Source organism: Pollachius pollachius (genome assembly GCF_949987615.1).
Source record: "Pollachius pollachius genome assembly, chromosome: 8".
NCBI lineage: Eukaryota > Metazoa > Chordata > Actinopteri > Gadiformes > Gadidae > Pollachius > Pollachius pollachius.
This window is the reverse complement of record NC_136941.1, coordinates 17597961-17618046: the sequence shown is the minus strand read 5'-3', so window position 1 is coordinate 17618046 and position 20086 is coordinate 17597961. Positions and strand designations below refer to the sequence as shown.

General features: G+C 42.6%; 3 protein-coding genes across 3 annotated transcripts; 1 reads left to right on the top strand and 2 right to left on the bottom strand.

Annotated features, from left to right (window-relative positions):
* Positions 1-121: 121 nt before the first annotated feature.
* On the bottom strand, positions 122-4192 carry LOC307079430 (cell division control protein 42 homolog). Its single transcript, XM_079741771.1, has 6 exons — positions 3703-4192; positions 3086-3218; positions 2902-2974; positions 2700-2809; positions 1976-2173; positions 122-1170 (listed from the first exon to the last, which is right to left on the bottom strand). Exons 2-6 carry the CDS (start codon positions 3188-3190, stop codon positions 1081-1083), a joined length of 576 nt encoding a protein of 191 aa, XP_079597897.1. The 5' UTR covers positions 3191-3218; positions 3703-4192; the 3' UTR covers positions 122-1080.
* Positions 4193-6012: 1820 nt separating this feature from the next.
* On the top strand, positions 6013-9340 carry LOC307079910 (acidic mammalian chitinase-like). Its single transcript, XM_079742426.1, has 10 exons — positions 6013-6177; positions 6433-6634; positions 6759-6815; positions 6907-7072; positions 7276-7400; positions 7590-7713; positions 7883-8068; positions 8258-8374; positions 8636-8777; positions 8903-9340. Exons 2-10 carry the CDS (start codon positions 6501-6503, stop codon positions 9247-9249), a joined length of 1398 nt encoding a protein of 465 aa, XP_079598552.1. The 5' UTR covers positions 6013-6177; positions 6433-6500; the 3' UTR covers positions 9250-9340.
* Positions 9341-10425: 1085 nt separating this feature from the next.
* mfsd4ab (major facilitator superfamily domain containing 4Ab) lies at positions 10426-16007 on the bottom strand (the record flags this gene model as incomplete). Its single annotated transcript, XM_079740895.1, has 10 exons — positions 10426-10514; positions 10602-10722; positions 10847-10917; positions 11001-11148; positions 11625-11798; positions 12592-12707; positions 13306-13450; positions 13724-13972; positions 15431-15629; positions 15778-16007. 10 exons carry the CDS (start codon positions 16005-16007, stop codon positions 10426-10428), a joined length of 1542 nt encoding a protein of 513 aa, XP_079597021.1.
* Positions 16008-20086: the final 4079 nt, after the last annotated feature.

Genomic DNA, 20086 nt, shown 5'->3' with positions numbered 1-20086 from the left:
ATCCTTACAACTGGTGTTAATCATCAGTGATCAGGCCTCACATTAATTACATTTTGGACAAGGGTCATTATTAAGGCTTTAAAATGCATGAGTCAGAGTCACCAGTCACCAAACACATAAGGGGGTTTAAAGTAATACTGGTTTTATTGTGGTCAGTTGTTCACAAGCAGATTACAGTAGTCATTTAGATACAATATAAAAATCAAACAGTCATATGTACAGCAAAGTAAACATTTTTTGTTCACTCGTTTGAAGCTTCACTTCCCATGATTTGATGCCACCTTTGACTGGATATCAGGGCTGCTATCTCTCTGACATCGATGACCATGCCAAATAATACATTAACTATATTCCATTCATGTGTAAACTTTCAAATAGTTCATATTTAACAACATTTAGCTATGTTAATATAATCAGCTCTGATGTTACCAAGATATGTGCTACTCTTGTAAGTTTTAAGTTTGAGCCATCTTTTAAATTATGGTATTTCTAGTATGATCATTTCTCACAATGGAACAGTGATACAATGTTGGATTTCATAAATGTAAAAATAATGTAACGCACATAATGACAATTTTGATAACTGAATGGTGGCAGTGAGCACTAGACTGGTGAGGGCCTTTCCTGACGAGGATACAGAACATGGTTATAAATAAGGTGTGAGACAGGAGCCAAGAGCCTACACTGCAGGCAAACTGTGTCAAACATTTTTGTATGTGTGGTATTTGCGTAATGATGGCTCTTGAGTAAACACATTTTTACATAACAGTGGGTCTCCACTGTTGTGTAGTCTCCGTGAATGTGCACCGGTTAACATGTCGTAGGCCCTCATGTTGAACACACTAAGCTCAGTAAATACTATCCAGTGTTTGGATCACAAAACTGTTAAGTCTATCATATATATAACGCAGTATTGAATCTTCAAATAAAAACAATCATGGAATAATATAGTCCCCAACATATCAGGACTTACAACTCGACCTATAAACATATTGGAATGAGGGTTTTGCTCTGGAATTTCTTTCAACATTTTTCATTTTGGGTTTAAAAGCTAGGAGGTGGAAGAGTCCCGGAGAGATTTCAGATTAGTATACATTTACGTCTTTTCTTAGGTTCAGGGGGTTCCAGAGCGGCCAGTATGGCCTCATCAAACACATTCTTTAATCCTTTCTGTGGAAGTAAAACACGTAAGTTCAAAAAACATTGCTACTGATCAAATGGACAGTTTGGCAACATGGTTATTTATTATTAAACATATGACTACACCTGAAACAGGGCAATCAAAATGTTCCTTTATTTAAATTCCACATAATTCCCCTCAAATAAATAGTATTAGTAAAGAGAGGGGCAGATGAAGTACAAAAAGAAAAGTGACAGGTATAAAAAATGAAACTCAAAAACGATATGTATGGTCTCGATGATACTCACTTAACTGTATTTAAGTGTGTAATACAGTAGCAGTAGGACAGTTACAGTATAACGAAATGTCAAAATAACCGCATATTATGTTTATAACGCAAAAGGAAAGATTGGCACCTTTCACGAGCTAGAGTAGAATAGAAGTCAGAATAAGCCGATCCAAAGCAAGACAGGAACAGGCAGCGGGGGCAAGGGGGTTGAAAGAGCATTGGGTTGTTTTTTGTGGCAAATACACATTTGTTATACAATGAACTAGCAGCAGACAATCAAGAGGCAACCTCAGGGCGGAAGACATCAGAAAAGACAGCACTTTCTCTTTCTTTGAGTTTCGGGGGGCTCTAAAGCAGCTAGGATAGCCTCATCAAATACGTTCTTCAGTCCCCGCTACAGAGAGATAAAGAGGAGGGGCAGAAAGAGAGAGGGGGAGTGGACACCACCAGGGTTAGAGGAAGTCAGGTTAGTTAGCAAAAAGGTCAGAAAGAGGAGAGTTGATTTGATCACAGCACTTGCTTGCCATGGTGGCCCCACAGCACAACCAATCAGGGCAATGTATTACCTGCGTCAGGGCGGAACACTCCACGTATTTGACGGCCTTGAGGTCGCGAGCAAGCTTCTCCGCCGTCTCCGGGGTGATGGGCTTCTGCTTGTTCTTGGCGAGCTTCTCCACGGTGGACGGGTCATCCCTCAGGTCGATCTGAGTGCCCACCAGCAGGAAGGGAGTCTTGGGACAGTGGTGAGTTATCTCAGGGACCCACTGTGAAACAGAACGGCAAAACGTTGTTCATCAGAGCCTTCAATCGTAGCCCGTGCCATCATTATCCATTCCAATGATTATTTAGAATAATGTTGACAGATTTTATGCACCAGCTAACAAACATGTTATCTATGATGGGCACAGTTTTCAAATCCAATGACTACATACATTTTTTTTCCAAAGACATCTTAATATCTGATAAATCATGGGCGATTCATTCATATAAAATGATTATGCAATTTAGTTAAATGATAACCATTAAATTAAAGTCTGGGTACAATTTTATTCGATTTAACGACACATCAGCACTGGGATTTAATTTGACATGTCCCTTTGGTGAATACATTGTGTAGCATTCCAACATTTATTGCATAGCTTAAATGATGACGATAATCATTTAGACCTATGACATAGTCTTAAACATTTCTTAATGTCATAATAAAGTGTAAATCCAGTAGTTATTGCAGAGATGGTAAGAGAACAAAATGTCTTTGGCATTAAAAAAACGTATGTAAGATGTACTCACTTTTTCTTTTACGTTTTCAAACGAAGAAGGTGAAACAACCGAGAAACAAACTAGGAAGACATCAGTCTGCGGGTAGCTTAAAGGCCTTAACCTGTCGTAATCCTCCTGACCTGTGAACAAAATGACAAGCCGTTTCATAGCAGGAAAAATCCCCATCCTTGTGTTCAGTTCATAACAATAACAAGAAAGAAGGCTTGGTTACCTGCTGTATCAAATAAACCCAGGGTGTACGGTTCACCCCCAATCATAACAGTTACTGCATAGTTGTCAAAAACCTATGGTGCAAGAAAGGAGGACATTGATGCAAATGCTTCTTTGCATGCCATTACATTGCACACAAAAAGATGAGCATCAGCCACTGATAAATATGTATGTATTGTACTTACTGTCGGCACATATTCAGAGGGGAATTTGTTGGTGGTGTATGAGATCAATAGGCATGTTTTTCCCACCGCTCCATCCCCAACAACAACACACTTGATGGTCTGCATCTCTGTTGTTCGACTCGATTTCAGACACCTGGCAAGACAGCAGACAGTTCAGCTCCAAGTCATAGTAGTGTCAAGTCACGTTCATGAATGAATAGAAACTAACGACTCAGTATTGACGACGACGTTTGACTACGAAGTGCCTCGACAGGATGGCCCCACATATATCCGAGTTTGAGACACTAGCTAGCCACTGACACACGCAGTGGCTCAATCGCTTTGTGATGTTGCAAAGCGGATTTTTTAAGCAACACTATCTTTCCACATCGTTGTTACAGTCATTTTCATGCCATCGTTGTGGGGAGTTAGCGAAGAGTCAAAGCCATGCTAGCCGTCGCAATCATTTTGGTCAGCTTCCTAGCTAGCGGTAAAGCCCCGCCTGAGTCAGCTAACAGCTCGGTTAATCTACGTGGTTTCCCGATTCACAACACCAACAACAAACACGATGAACAGTTTCCAGACAAATAAATAGTAAACGTTTTAGAGAACATATGTAAATAGTTTGATGGTCCTACCACAGTCCGTTTGTGTCTCTGTTAAAGCCCCGTGTAAAGCCGGGCGTTGGCACGAGCAGCTCGGTTCAGTACTGAGGGGCTCAGTCAGTGTTGCCAGATTGGTCCATATTTCCGACCAAATTTGGCAACCCTGGCTGCAGCGCGTTCGGGCAGTGTTGCCAGATTGAGCAGGAAATATTGCCCAATCTGGCAACACTGGGCTCAGCTTCCAAATGGTGACGTCACCTTCTCCACTCTGCACTTCCCTTCCTAGCTTTCTCGCTGCTGCTGAGAGAGCTGTGGTGTTTCGCTGAGTTCACGTAGGCTGGAAGTGTTGGCTTTAATAATATACTTTTAGATATAGTGGAAAGTAAACAGAAAGCGAGGATTTGAGATGATTGGATGGGAAATATAACTAGAGAATATAGTGAAAAAGGCCTAGCACTCCGCTCATGTTACTTGTGTATCACTTTTATTAAAATAAGAGCTCTGGTACCTACGAAATGCTGTAATGTTCAGAATGCATGTACATTAAACAATCGTACATGTCTTATCGATCGCAGGGACAGGATATGGCTGACAAAAGGATATTTCGCATCCAGGGTGTATGAGTGGATTTCTGTATTTAACACTAGGTGGCGCAAGATAGCGACATTTACCACTGTGTCCGTCCGTGCTGTGTGAACAAATACATCACGCTCAATATGCACTTTATATAATTTGCATGTATTGCATTATAACATATAAATTATTTTTTTATTTGTTGTTTTATTTTCTGACGTATGTTGTTCTCAAGTGTCATCACGTGTCTCTAAACAACTTTCAGCTAATAATTAATAAATTAATAAATAATTGCTAATATACTCTAATAGCCTACATCTCCATTAAAACACCATATGCGGTTGAACAATCTTTCACTCTATGGAGTGTAATGTTTTTGTGTTAAGTCTAAATTCTGCAACACAACTGGTTTGCACCTTGCACTGTTTGCGGCAAATAATTTGTATTTGCCGCATTTGGTTGGGAAACATTTTTGTATTTTGACACATGGACCTAGCTTTGACAGCTATTGATCTAAAACATATTCACAAGCCATCTGAATGAAATACAAGTTCCACCTTCTAAAAGGGAGACTAGGGAATAGATAACATATTATTTTAGTTTAGGAGGACGATCAAGTTCCATTTGAACAATATAGAGTAGAGAGGGTATAGGTATACCTGAGTAGAATTATAACAGCAGAAGAAAACAGAACAATCACTTCTTTAACCTTTTCTGCTGTGCTGCATCTTGGCCCTGACCAATGTTTTCCATTGCCACCTCCCTTTATTAAATATTACATAAATGTATAGAGATAAGGTACTGTGGTATTTCACTGGGGGCAAAACGATTAGATAAGTTTTTGCAATTCTGCTGTATGTTCAAATCTTAACACATCCAATGAAAGCAGTTTGCATTATTTTGTCTTTTAAATTTGCCTTTTGGTTTCTGTCAACTAAACATGTTTGATTAAAGTTTAGTTTCAAGCTCAGCAGTTGTCTTACACATTCAGATTATTTGATGTTAACCAGTAGCCTATGGTGTGTAATTTTAATATTAATATAATATAATCTAATGGAATGCTTTCCTTACGTCATGTGTTAACTATAGTTAAATTAAAACACTGTTGAGAAATGTTTAGAAATTGGAGTATTATTGTAAAATAAAAACAGACCTGTACTTACCTAAGTCTGTAGAAAACCAAATAATTGAAGGAAACAATATTGTGGTGTACATACGAACGTCAATCCCTAATCTACCTTTGAGCGCTGTTACACCCTTCACAAGGTCATCCTGTAGCCCACTTCGCACACAACAATCCAACAAATGAAGTACGCACATGAAGTACCAATACTACAAAAATACTGAAAGGTCATATTATATTTTAATTCTGAGCAGGACTAATCAATACAAAACAGCGATATGTAATTGGGAAGTGTCATGAAGATAAGAATATGGATGCCTTGTAATAACTTAAACCACATCAATCAAGTCATTCCACAACCTATCCATCAATCTATTCATTTGAGTAAAATTCCCAACATGAGTCATAAAGATGTGTGAGAGTGATAACTAATCACACATGCTCCGTGCATGCAACTTGCTTGATAGTCCGTAGTGAACTTATCTTTAGCAAATAAACTCTTTCTTGAAAACAAACCATTGGAGTAGGTTTATGTAAAGTTTGAGGGTATAAAAGCATGGCCTCCCAGGACCAGACCAGTACGAGGCAATCATGGGTAAACTACTGGTTGTGGCGGGTGAGTTAATTTCCCTGTATAATGCATAGCCTCCTTTTTATTATAGTATAATAAAGAAGACTGTCAAGAGTTTTTGATAGATTTTAAAGTCATTACATAAATGATGAATGTGATAAATTAAAGTTTTCTGTCTTTCTTTGGATTAACAATTCTTCTCCTTTCACAGCTCTGGCCCTCTTGTTTAATGCACAGCTTGGTAAGAACTCTCAGTAACCTTTATATATATATATATATATATATATATATATATATATATATATATATATATATATATATACAGTATATCACTCAATTAACAGTAGACTAAGACCGACCTAAATTACATTTGATATTCCATTTTTTTTTAATTATAATAATTTGAATATTGTATTTCATGCATATGAACCTACGATGAGCCTTTGATGAGACCTTGGGAATTTGTTTGAAACTGCAAATTGGTCTTCTATCACAGGATCTGCCTTCAAGCTGTCATGTTACTTCACCAACTGGGCTCAGTACAGACCCCCCCCCACCATCTACATGCCCACCAACATTGACCCCTGCCTGTGCACCCATCTCCTGTACGCCTTTGCCACGATGAAGAACAACATGCTGGCCACCTACGAGTGGAACGACGTGGAGCTGTACAGCCAGTTCAACGCCTTGAAGAACCAGTGAGTCAGAACCACAGAGTCTGAGCGGTTTCTTCCTCCAACCCTGTGGGATTTAATTTCTTGTTTCAATGGATGAAAATTATGAAGGGAAATCATCAGGTTTTAAACCACTTTCTTCTTCCAGGAACGGCGAGTTGAAGACTCTTCTGTCTGTGGGCGGATGGAACTTCGGATCTGCAGGGTAAAGCTGTTTGACCTTCATAATTCCTTTGAAGTTACTATTTCCATACTAGAATATTTTTTGTGCTAACGCAAACCCTTTTCAAAAAAAGCTTCTCAGCCATGGTGGCCAGTCCAACCAATCGCCAAACCTTCATCAACTCTGTCGTGGTGTTCCTGAGGAAGTATGAGTTTGACGGGCTTGACATCGACTGGGAGTACCCAGCCCTCAGAGGAAGCCCCCCAGAGGACAAGCACTACTATTCGGTTCTGCTTCAAGTGAGTCGTCCGTCTCTTGCAGGTCGCCTGTGTTTCGAAGGCGCTTGGGACACATTTGATCAACGCCTGTATTTGACCCTCGCATTTTTTGACACTGCAAATCAAACAAAATGCCCTGTTGGTAAAAGCAGTGAGAAGAACACAAAAGCATGGCCCCCTGTTTGGCCGTGGGGCCTCTGACGGCCCCTGTCCTCCTCCCACAGGAGATGAGAGCTGCCTTTGAGGCCGAGGCCAAGAAGACCAGCAGGGCCCGTCTCCTCCTCTCCGCCGCCGTGGCTGCCGGCCAGGGCAACATCGAAACTGCTTATGAAATCCCCGCTCTCGGCCAGTAAGTTCAACTTATTAAACAGGTGTAAGATACATAGATAGCGGTAACAAAAAACACGATTTTAACTCAGCCGTAAACGCCATTTGATCTCCTCCTTTTCTCTGGTGGGAGATACAATTCCAAATTGTATTCCTCTTTGTCGGGCGGTCGAACAGTTGCCTCAAACCTCATGACTTCTTTGCTGAGCAGGGCCCTGGATATGATCAACGTCATGACCTATGACTTCCATGGCTCCTGGGACCCCATGACCGGAGAGGTCAGTCCCCTGTTCAAGGGCCCCGAGGATCACGGTGGATTCATCTACTTCAACGTCGTAAGTGAAGACAGACTCACCAAATACTCCTGTGAATCCTAACATGGACCCAACAGGATGGATGAACTGTCCTGCAGAACATGCACAATATAATAAAAAGAAGGCCTCAAAACATCTGTTTTGCAAAGCGTTGCTCCTTAACTGAGCTTTCGCCCTGCTTTTGTTCCAGGACTACGCCATGAACTACTGGAAAGACAACGGAGCCCCAGCTGACAAGCTGATGGTCGGATTCCCCACCTATGGCAACACCTTTACCCTGCGTAACCCTGCCAACCACGGTGTTGGGGCCCCAAGTGCCGGAGCTGGAACCCCTGGAAAGTACACACAAGAGGCCGGAGAGCTGGCTTACTTTGAGGTACTGCTGAACACATTATTTAACAGTGTTGTAACGTATCCTGATGCCCTGTCATGCCAGCGGACTTGCAATCAGTTGTTTTTGTGTCTGTTTTCCTTGCTATACTTCACATACCATGTGTTTCAAACAGGAATACACGAGGATGAGTGATTATGTATGAATTGACCATTTTCTTTCATTATCTTCCAGATCTGTGAATTCCTGAAAGGAGGGACTGAGGTGTGGAACGCGGTCCAGGATGTGCCCTATGCCTACAAAGGAAACCAGTGGGTGGGCTATGACAACATGAAGAGCTTCCAGATTAAGGTAGGCAGGACTCTGTTCCATCCAATTATAAACAGTGTCTTCTTGATGAAAAGTAAGTGCTGCAGATTTAATGTTGTCCATTCCTGACAGGAACAATAGCTAATAGGTGAACACTCACGTTCCTTATGGATGTTCTCCTTAAATTATAGGTGTTAAATGAAGCAAAGTCTCCATCTTTCAACATGGAAGTGCAGACATAACTGCCATGTTTTTGATTATTGGTCTAAGAACTGGTCATCACCTACTTGTGGCTGTCTTTAGGTTGACTGGGTGAAGAAGAACAACTTTGCCGGAGCCATGGTCTGGACCATTGACATGGACGACTACACTGGAACCTTCTGCAACCAGGGGAAATACCCCCTCATCAACGTGCTGAAGAAGGGCCTCGGCCTGGAGTCCGCCTGTGAGTGCATGTAAAGGTTGTGTGTGGTTATGCGCTCAAAAATAAAATGCAAAGCAATGACCACTTTTGTATTGGGCTGTAGCTAAGGCCTACATGGTAATATGTCTCTATGCATCTGTCTGCAGCTTGCACTGCCCCTGCGACTCCCCTGCCACCTATCAAAGGTGTGACCAGTGACGGTGGAAGCAGCTCCGGCGGTGGAAGCAGCTCCGGCGGTGGAAGCAGCTCCGGCGGTGGAAGCAGCTCCGGCGGTGGAAGCAGCTCCGGTGGTGGAAGCAGCTCCGGTGGCGGCTCTGACCCTGGAACCAAGGGCATGAGCGCCACCTTCTGCGTGGGCAAGAGCAACGGAATGTTCCCAGACCCAACCAACAAGAACCAGTTCTACCAGTGCAGCATGGGCAAGACATACTTCCAGCACTGTACCAATGGGCTGGTCTTTGACACCTCCTGCAGTTGCTGCAACTGGGCCTAGAGCAACACCGCGGTCAAACGTTGACAAGCTACAGCTGTTCCAAGACAGAGAGGATCATGGTCTTACGGGTGTTAGGCCTCTGATGTGTGTGTGTGTGTGTGTGATTCTGAAGTTAATCAGGTTTCTGTCGCATCGGTTTGATGACTTTGTAAAACGCTGACTCTTTCGCCTTGAACACGTTAGTTCGGAAACAAATAAAAACCTAAGTCTGCATATGTTGCATTTTTGGTCTTTCATCATGGATTTGTGTACACAATACAATTCAATAGTAACAGTACACTTATCCATCATATATATTAACAACCTTATTTTAGATGACCATTAACTACTTGGTCAGTTTATATTAACTCGCTGCCGCAACCACAGGGTCAAGACAACACATTGCACCTTTATAGGAAAGCAAGATAAGACATGCACTCATTTGTGTACTTGTAATGTTAATAAAATGGGATTCAGTTCCTTTGTTAATGAAAGTTAGGAGCAACAACTACTTCAGTTTAATTGGAAAACTTGACTGTGAAACATAAACAGTCTGTTATCTTTGTGCTTGACATCTTTTTACATAAAACAAACCAGATTCAAGAGGGTTTTGGTGGGTCAGTAGAGAAAAACTGCATATATTTCCCAAAGCGTTGCTCTCTCTGGATGAACCAAAACTGCCCTGAGGATTTTCTTAGTTTTGGTTGGTTTGTTATGTTTCCATACATTTAAAGTTATAAACGTATTCACAGTAGCACACACTCTGTAATGCTGTAGCCTAGGCATTTCAATTCTAGACATAAAACATGTACTTTCTAGGCTAAGACTCAGTACACGCCGAGTCGTACATAATCCTTACAAAAGTGGATTAAAATAAAATGTGGCAAACACATCTTTGTACACAAACGTCTCACATTAAGAAAAGAAAATATGAAAATGCTATAGTGCGAACTGTGGAAACGTTCTTTTTTCACTGGTGTTTGCAATCCTGTGAGTAATTCTTTACAAACATCTTAACGATCATTCATTCAAACAATAGTGAGAGACATGCCCTTCCAAACGAAAACATTATACTTCACATAATGTTAATGCTGCAACAGGATCATTAAAGAGCAGGGAGTGCTTTGACATCCTGAGAACAAATATGTAATTTTCTCTTCCGGCCCAAAATGACCAGCCGGAACACCACAATGGTCCTCAGCTGCTCTCCGCCACCCTCTGCTCTGCGCCGACGGCTCCGTTCAACCCCGCCGCCACCTCCACCATGGCACTCTTCTTCGCCGTTCCTGTTGAGTTTAGGGTGAAAACGGATTGAGTATTTGAACAGGGTTATCACATTTCAAATTCGGCGTGAGCGGTGAGGAAGAACGTACCTGTGAGGTAGTTTCTGTGCATTCGATTGAAGAACAACAGGCCCATGAAGGCCATGAAGCCCAGGCAGGCCACGACCATCCCAATCAGCAGGAAGCTGTAGCTGCCCTTCGACTCCATAATCTGTGGGGTGTAGGGTACATGGAAACGTTCAAACCACCTGACGTAGCCTACCTCTTTCAATGCATATACCCATCTATATAGACCTGCTTTTTTATTAAATATAAAGTAAATACTCCAGCATTACCGTGCCAACCAACAGCGTCATCACCATCTCTCCCATCCCAGCGCTCGTGACCAGGACAGTTGTTGCACATCCTGAAAGCAGAAGAACAACTCTTAGTTCTTGATTGTCATTCTTTAAAATAACGATGCAAAGGAAATCTGCAGTTTTGCTCCACCTTGGTAGTCCAGAATGTCTTCAGTGTAGGCCAGCATGCAAGGGAATATACTGCTGAGGAAGAGACCACAAAAACCGGTCCCAACGAACAGGAAGATGTTGTTGGTGTTGACGATTAACAGCATCAGGACGGTCACGATGACGCCCACCTGGGATCGGAGACACAGAGAGAATGGTCTGGTGAAACAAAGCTAAGGTGAATTCTAAGGTGAGTTTTACCAACATTGGTTGGGTCTTCTGGTATGCATATGTCAGTCATGGGACTTCACACTGTAGATATTTGACGGAGCACGTCTGAATCTTTTCAAAAATCCTATTTGAAAAGCTTAAATTACATACAAACAGACAGGCTAATGGTTAAGACTAGTCTAGTCCACCAAACGAGAGTGGCATGATTTGCATCGCTATGTTCACTTGGACATTGGTATTATCATATGTCCACAGGGTTTAAACAATATGTGGGGAACACAGATGCAGAACTAAAGAAATGAGGTCCGGGGACGGACCCCTAAAGAGGGTTTGGGAACGGCTGTAGTGGAGGATCATCTATAGACTCTGTTGTGGTGGTGGTGACGGCACAGATACAGCGTGTAGCCTAGAGGGCCGGTATTGGCGGCGTCATTACCAGGTTAGCCAGGAGCAGCCTCACAGGCTTGAAGCGGTAGTTGAGTGGGATGGACACCAGGCGGCCCACGGTGATGGCGGCCCAGAAGATGCTGGCCAGGTAGCCAGCCGTCTTGTGGGGCAGCAACATGGGTGGCTCCACGGCGTACGTGTACACAAAGCCAGCGTAGGCCCCCTGCAACACAGAGCCGGGAACCCTGTTCAACCCTCTCTACTGTTAGTGTTCATGTCTGAATGGAAATGATTTAACATGGCATCGTCGCCGTTCTATGACTGTCATAGTATATTTGATTTTAGTATGATTGTGATATTATGACGTATGGTATTGCTAATGGATGCTAGAGGTACATTGGAGTCGTTGCTGCTGTGAATTTGTTGATGCTGTAAATTTGTGCAGCGTTGTGTCACAGCAGCAGCACAGTGTAACGTTACAGTCACTTTATGCTCTGCAATTTGGAGACGTCTTCATTTGTTGATACTCCTTCCACACAAGTTAAAAACTAAACAACCGTCAATACCCACCGTACGGAGGTTCAGGTTTTATACAGCCTAGTAAATTGAAATGGCCTCTTGGGTTGGCCAACGGGTTTAGTTTCACCTAAACTCACGCGGCCTATTACTGTTGTGGTTTAGAAGAGTGCCCCGAGCTCTACACTGAGACGTTGTACTCAAAGTCCCTCTAAAACAAACATGGCAACAAGATCCACTCCTATTGTGTTGGTTTTAAAGATTCTCGTCCTCCCTGCTGTCTGCCATGACATGTATTAATCCTATCAGCCCTGGTCATTCTGTGGCCGGTATTAAACGTGTCATTCCATCAATAAGAGGGTGGGACGTCAGTAGGGGGAGGCAGGGAGGGGGAAAGCTTGGTTCATTTGAGAGGGCCTGTTGGAGTGCCTATTTACTATCAGCACAGACAGAACTTTGCACACTGCAGTGTTAAAATATTACTGGTGCCATTAACTCACCACAATGCCATCAGTCATGAAGAGCACCAGCCCCCCCAGGATATGAATCATGAAGAAGGATACGGGCAGCCCACGTAGGTTATCATTCTGACAGCAACTAAAGATATTGCCGTGACCTTTAACAGAACACAAACATTATAGAACAAATAACCAAATGCACAAAATGGATGGTGCATTTTCCTGAAAACAACAATATGACAACTGCTATGAATACAAATACCAGGATAACTACTTCTGTAAAAATACAACATAAAAATAATGCAAACAATATGAAGAATACAAATAATACCTTGATTAAGAATTCTAGAATAAGAATATTATGATAACAACAATCACAATATTTGCACACATTTAGCGAGCAGGTGTCTTCTTGGCCTTGGGTGTGTGGATGAGGGCTGGTTGAAGAAGCCTCACCTGGCCCAGTCTGATTGGACTATGGGGCTGGGTGAGGCTTCACACCTGTTGCCCATTGAGTAATCAGTGTGCGCAGGTTAAACCAACCGTCACCACACACACTCCTGAGATCTCCTGAATGGCCACACAGAGCACCAGGCCTAGGTGGCGTGTAGCAATGGACCTTGTTACATGGGCATTAAAACCTGTGGTTGTGTACTCATTGACACATCTGCTCTTCTGCTGTACCATTAACTCCAGCATGGAGATCCATTGACTATCGTCTTTCTCGGTAGTCAATCAGTTATTTGGGCCCCTCACCTCCAGCCTCCGGTGTCTCTGTGTCCCCCTGCTGGTTCTCCATGGCCAGTTCATCTTTGTCCATCAGGCTAGGGCTGCTGCTCGGGCTGCAGGGGAACAGCCTCTCTCGGTACATCAGGAACAGGACGGCCAGGGGTACGGGCAGCTGGGGGGTATGTTAGCACAACGTCACCGTTGAGCCAGCTGTGTAGGGTTCGTTCAGGTACGCAAAACACACTTAAATCCAATCATTGAATGTCTTCTCTTCTAAATGTGACCGAAGAATAGGGATTTGTTAATCATTATTACTGACCACTACCAGCGTTAAATTATGGTATCTACGAAAAGTAATAACACTACAAAATACAATCCTAGCAGAACCATATTCTACTGTCATATTTCATGAATGCCAGCAGTCATATACTGAGCAATGTCTCACATTAATTATGGCCATGATCCAGAAGGCGTAGTGCACGATGGACTCCTCCCCGGCGGGCCCTTCAGGGGCCCCGATGCTCTCGTTGATGTTGTGCCTGGCCATGGGGCTGTTCCTCAGCATGTTCCTGTGGTGGTGAATCATCACCTGGGTGGCGTTGTCCGTGTGGTTTCTACAGCCGCTTTCCGAGAGGAAGGGGTCCGCTATCAGGGGGCTCACCAGGGCCCCGAAACCGATGAAGAAGTGAAGCGCCTGGAGGAGGAGGCGGAGGAAACAGTGGAGGTTGTTATTGATGATGATGATGATGATGATGATGATAATAAAGCGCTTTTCTACTCAAAGAACGTAGAAATGATCTAAAAACTAGTGCTGTCAAGCGATTCAAATATTTAATCGCGATTCATCTCATTAATGTCATAGTTAACTCACGATTAATCGCGAGTTACACATTTTTTTCTATTCTAAATATCCCTTGGTTTCGTGCTGCTAGCCTTTTAGTGAGATCAGAGAAGGACAGTAATAAAATATATTTTGTAAGATGGATATAAGAAGAGAGAACCGCAGTGAATTCAACCCCGGTCCACTTGACATCGGGTAGGTCCATGACAGTGGTAGGCCTACCGTAGAACTTCAATAACCCAGGCTTTTATTTGTTTCAATCACTGAACTTTCGAACAAAGCTCTTGCTCAGCAAAGATGGGAAATACTATAACATTTATTATTTAAACCAGTATGAATATTCCTACCGTACGTATGCCTATACACAGTGGCGGACTCAGGGGGGGGGGCCTCCATGGTTGAAAAAGTGCCCTGAAGAGTGGTGAATACGAGAGAAAGTGCCTCAATGGCTGCCCTTTACATGTGAAAAAAATTAATGGGTGCCCTCTGGTGCCCCTTCATACAATAAATTATGACGATGTGCCCTCTAGAGCAAGAATGTGGCCCTTTTATTTTTTCGCCCCTACCCTTCAAACACTGAGTCCGCCACTGCCTATACACATTACCAGGCTATTGAATAACGCCTACACACACACACACACACACACACACACACGGTGGCGGAGTGGTAATCGGGAGAGTCTGGAGAATTCCCGGTGGGCCGTTAACGTGCGGGGCTGTCGGGCTGATTACTGCGGGATAACAAGATTGCGTTTATAAAAGTTCCTTGCAGCGCCGTCCGGCAGCCTGAGCTGTGCACCCGCAACCTTTCACTCACTCAACAGCCGCAAATCTCACAATCTGTCAACGTCGCAACCAAGTCCATTTTGTCTAGAGGGGAGTAACTGAGGTCCCCTCCAGAAGTGGTACAGCCCAGGTGGGCATTGAACTGCGATTGGTCAGAAAGACGTAACAGCTAATGACAACATTGAACTCTCGTGCAGGCTCGAGCAGAGTGACACACTAACACTTTTAAGGTGTTTTTCCATGAGAAAAAAGAGAAAAGAGCGTTAACCGCGCGATAAATTAACGCCGTTCAAATTGATTTGCGTCAACGCCGTTAATAACGCGTTAAACTGACAGCACTACTAAAAAGACGAGAGTAAAAATTAAACAAACACATGAACGGCATGTCGGTCTCTCTCAAAAAATAGCTTTAAACCTCAACCAGGCTTGACCTGGATAAATCAAGGTTAAAAACGAATGATAACACCGATCTAAACGTTTGGTGCATGGTTGGGAGCTCATGATGATCCATGTGTGGGACAGCACCTGCAGGAACATGGCCGAGTCCTTCTGGTAGATGGTGACCAGCTGGATGTTGGCGATGGTGTCGATGAGGCCCATGGCCAGGCCAGACACGGCCATGGCGATGGCCAGCAGCAGGACATTGTTGCACAGGGGGATGATGGCAAATACCACCGAGATGACCACGGCAGAGACAAACAGCGTTGACAAGGCACTGAACAACCTTCAGACAAACGAAAAAAACAATAAAAAGTGTTGTTTTTGTCCACTGTGTCTCAATGGGAGAGTGGATTGGCTACTACGAGTTAGTGAACAGGTTCAGTATGGTCGGGGTCCATGTGGCCTGTCATTCAGGCTCATGCTTTACTCACGTTTTCTTGAACACACCCGCGATGGAGCTTCCGACCAGCAGGCAGAATTGCTGGGCAAAGAACACCCAGGTGATCTCACTGAGCGTGGATTTGGTCTGACACTGCAGGTCCAATATGGTGGGTCCCAGGAAGGCAATGCATAGTCCGAAACTGAAGAACACACTCCAGTAGGTCAAAGTGTGATGGGCATTACTTTTAAAAAGCGTTAGAATCCGCTCCTCTATGAACATCTTACTATAACTATTTTGACAGTATTTGAGTTTGAGTTTGTTCGGTAAGTCTAGGTGAAATAAAATAACTTCTTTGCCCCACTTAATGTGTTCAACACCGACACTGTTAGCTACAGAGGATGCCTGCACACTGACCAGTGGTTTGCTTTGCATGTTTGATATCTTTTAAAGTGTTTAGTCTGAGTTCCCTCCCCTCTGGTTTGCTTAACTGAAAAGGATGTTTTCTCTCCCTCTCCCTGGTTAATAGGTAAGGTGAAGAGTCCTTACAAAAATAAAGCTGCTTCAATTTGTTCAATGATTGCTTTGACAGATCATCTGTGGTGTGCAATGTTATCTGAGACAATATAGATGTATGTGCTGCCACCATGTTAAGCTCATAGTTTGTCAAATACAAATATGGTTGTATAAATGTGAAATAGGCCAATACAGAATTGGGCATGAGGACAAAGATGTTTCATATGGATAAATATCAATATGGTTGTATAAATATGTGAAATATGCCTTTACAGAATTGGGCATGAAGAGAAAGATGTTTCAAATGAACAGACACAACTCTTAATCTCTTCCCCTCTTTATATTGATCCCTGAATATTTATGTGGCTGTACCAGCAGCAACTGTTTCTTTAAATAAAAGTGAAATAACAATTTCAACAGCAGGGATATCCCTGTTAAGGGATGAATATTTAAATGGAACTACACATGTGTGTCAATGTTGATTAAAGTATGAATCAGATTATATGTTACCTGGCCTCCTTAATCATTGTAGGGATGAGTAAAACTCGGCCACTTGTGTAACAAGTGGTCACTTTTGTGACAAGTGGTCACTTCCGGCGGGATGAACTTTGGACGTGCTCACGCAACAATTACTTATTTCTATTGAAATCATCTTTTCATTCTATACCAGATGTCTCCATTATTTTAGATGTCAGAGATGTGATCTCCAAAGTTGGTGGGAGATTTTCTTAACTTATTGTCATAAACTTGGCTTGTGAATGTGGTATTTTGTTTGGAGCACTATAAGGGAACCACAGGTAAAGTCAAACGGTTGTCCAAAAGGCATTGGCTACTAGTGGCTTTAGCGGTGTAACTGATTTGCCAGCATCTGCTCTTGCTAGGCCAGAGATATGGTTAGGAAACTAAACCCAGAGAACATGAATACCTTGTGGTTGTACAAAAGGCATTCATTAACATTCACTTCCTGTCCCTGAGATGAAGCAACATCAAGTCACTTATTTCATTTTTTTACTTATATTTATTTTTTCAGCTATTTGTCGACCAACATTATCCCGGAAGACCAAAAGGAATTTGCCTAAATATCCACAGTGCAGTATGTTCTTCGTTTTTCAATCAGGAAATTCTGGAAGCCTCTTCAGGGGGAAACTGAATGCATCAAAGAAACATGAAGCGTTCTGGCACTCAGGAATAAGGCTACATTTATAGTGTGCAGTGAAATGAATGTTAATTTAAATGTCTCCTTTCGCCAGCGCCAACCGATATTGTTGTTTACTAGATGTGTTCAACATTCATAGAAAAAGTATTAAACAAGAAGGTGACAAAAAAGTTAGGAGTAAACAGTAACTTTGTTGTGACACTACATCATTAGGCACTTGAATATATCACTAACACCAGAAGGAAGAAACCTGATTGTGTAGCACATAGGATATCTGTAGTTACTCCAATTTTATTAAAGTACGCTTTGATTGTTCTCTGCCTCTTCCTTCTTAGTACCTTTGGATAAAAGCGTCTGCTAAAAAATTACTCATTGTAACAATTCATTTCTATAAAAAAATTGATGTTGCGAATCCAATAGTAGATTATGCAACTTTGCAGAATATCGTTTTCTTATCAATATTAACTTAACCCACACATCCTCACACACCCACACCCACACATCCTCACACATTCACAACCTCACTCACAAACACACACACACACACCCTGACACAAATACACACACACACACAATCTCCTGTGAGGTGTGTTAACATTTGGTCTGCTGGGATCCTGACAGGGATAGGGCGTATGGAAGGAAAAGCTGCATTTCCTTTTGTCTCTCTTTTCTACGCTCCCTCTGTTTATTCTCTATCGGCTGACATTTAGCCAACGCTAATTCACAACACTGACTCAGTGCCAGCCAACAATGTGATAGGAATCTCAATGTGTCTCTGTATTCTTCTGTTTTCTGGTGGACAGAATTGTCAGTGTTTTTACTTTAGTTTCACTCAGAAAACTGCATGGATATCGAGTGGTTCCGGAAATCTGTCTTGTATGTCTGTCTGTCCCTGTCTATCTATCTGTCCGCCTATCTGTCTATCTTAGCCTATCTTTCTGACTGCATGTCTATCTGTCTTAATATATCTCCTTCTGTCTGTCTGAAAGATTATATGTCTGACTGTCTGTCTTTTGGTGCGTTTATCATGACGTTATGATGATTTCCGTCTCCTTGAAACTTCAGAGGCCGCTGATGTGAATCAGAATCCCATCACCTGCGGCTACATGATACAATACCTGCAATATCCTCATGTCTGTCTGATGCATAAGCCACTAGTCTGAATGCTTTTAACCTTATTTTCCAGTTCCTATCCAGTTAACACAAAAAAACTAAAAACACAAAAAACGAACATTATCTGATGAGACAGACTGTCCCCTTTGAATTGTTAACTTCTTTTTCGTATAACCAGGCTTTCGTATTTAACCCCTCTGACATCTTTTGACACCTGGTTTTCATCACGTCACAGTGTGAGACTTCAATCCTCAAGAACCTATCTCAGAATCCTTTTATCTGGGATAATAAAATCAGAGAAGTTGGCCGCTTGAGGACTTTGATAAAAATGACTATACAGAGGTTTCCTCAAAGATGCACCCAGGAAGATCTGGAACCTTCTGAAGTTAATACGTTCTGTCATTCAATTTTCCCATGAAAGGAGCCGTGCCAGCTGAGGTCCCTTATGTTTTGCCGTCGAGTGAATATTAGCACTGCCCTTTGCATCCTCATCTTTTTCTGACTACATTTGGTTGCAGAACCGAGGACAAAACTTTTAAATAGCATATTGGGAGACTGAATACTTTCCACAGATCCATGCCCACCAAACGTCTGTAGCATTGCCATGATGGAGATCTCACAATAATGTCATATATTATATAATACATAGTAGATCTATTTTTTCAATTGAAAAGTTAAAAACAAAAATTAAAGGGACTATCTCCTGTGAAACCGATTAGTGTGTATCCAATTTGTTTTGAATCATTTTGCGTGATCGCAAGGAACAATCATGACACTTAAATGTTGATTTAAAGACGTGTTAATGAATGGTCTCACCAGGAATCGCTCCAAATAAATGTCACAAGAATGGTAAACTAGAGAGACTTATACTCAGAAACGACTGCACTATAAATCAGACAGGCACTGTGCTACTTTTCACAGAGAAAATGGTTGCGTGTACCTGCTATCTCCGCCGATAATTCACCTGTTATTGCAGGACAAGACCTCCATCAACTTGACACAAGCGAGGGTGGAGTTAACTCAGAACCATGAAATATGGCTCTGATCTCGATGGATCACGAAACGATAATAAACACAGTGTCAGATTGTATTTCCATGTTTGCTGTCAATAAACATGTCTGACCACACACAAAGACACACACACACACACACACGCACACAAATAAACATACATAGATGGTAATGTATTCGTTTCTATCATAATATACCCCTCCTTTTCCTTCATCTTCCATTCCCCACCCCCTGCTTCCCCCTTCTGACACAGCTGGGTAGAGCTGAGTGATGATGCGTGTCTTGGTGAGACCTGGTGAATAGCAATGAAGCCAGCAGCCTGTGTGTCTATGAGAGGCGAGGGGCTGGGGGAGGTGGTGGGGGAGGTGGTGGTGGTAGGTGATGGGTTCGGGTGGGGTTGCGTGTGGGGCGTTTGAAAGCAGCGAAGGTTTTTCTTTAAGGCACTGATGCAGCGTACACCGTGGCGGGAATGTACAAGCGCACAAGAACACACACACACACACACACACACACAACACACACACACAATACACACACACACACACACACACACACACACACACAC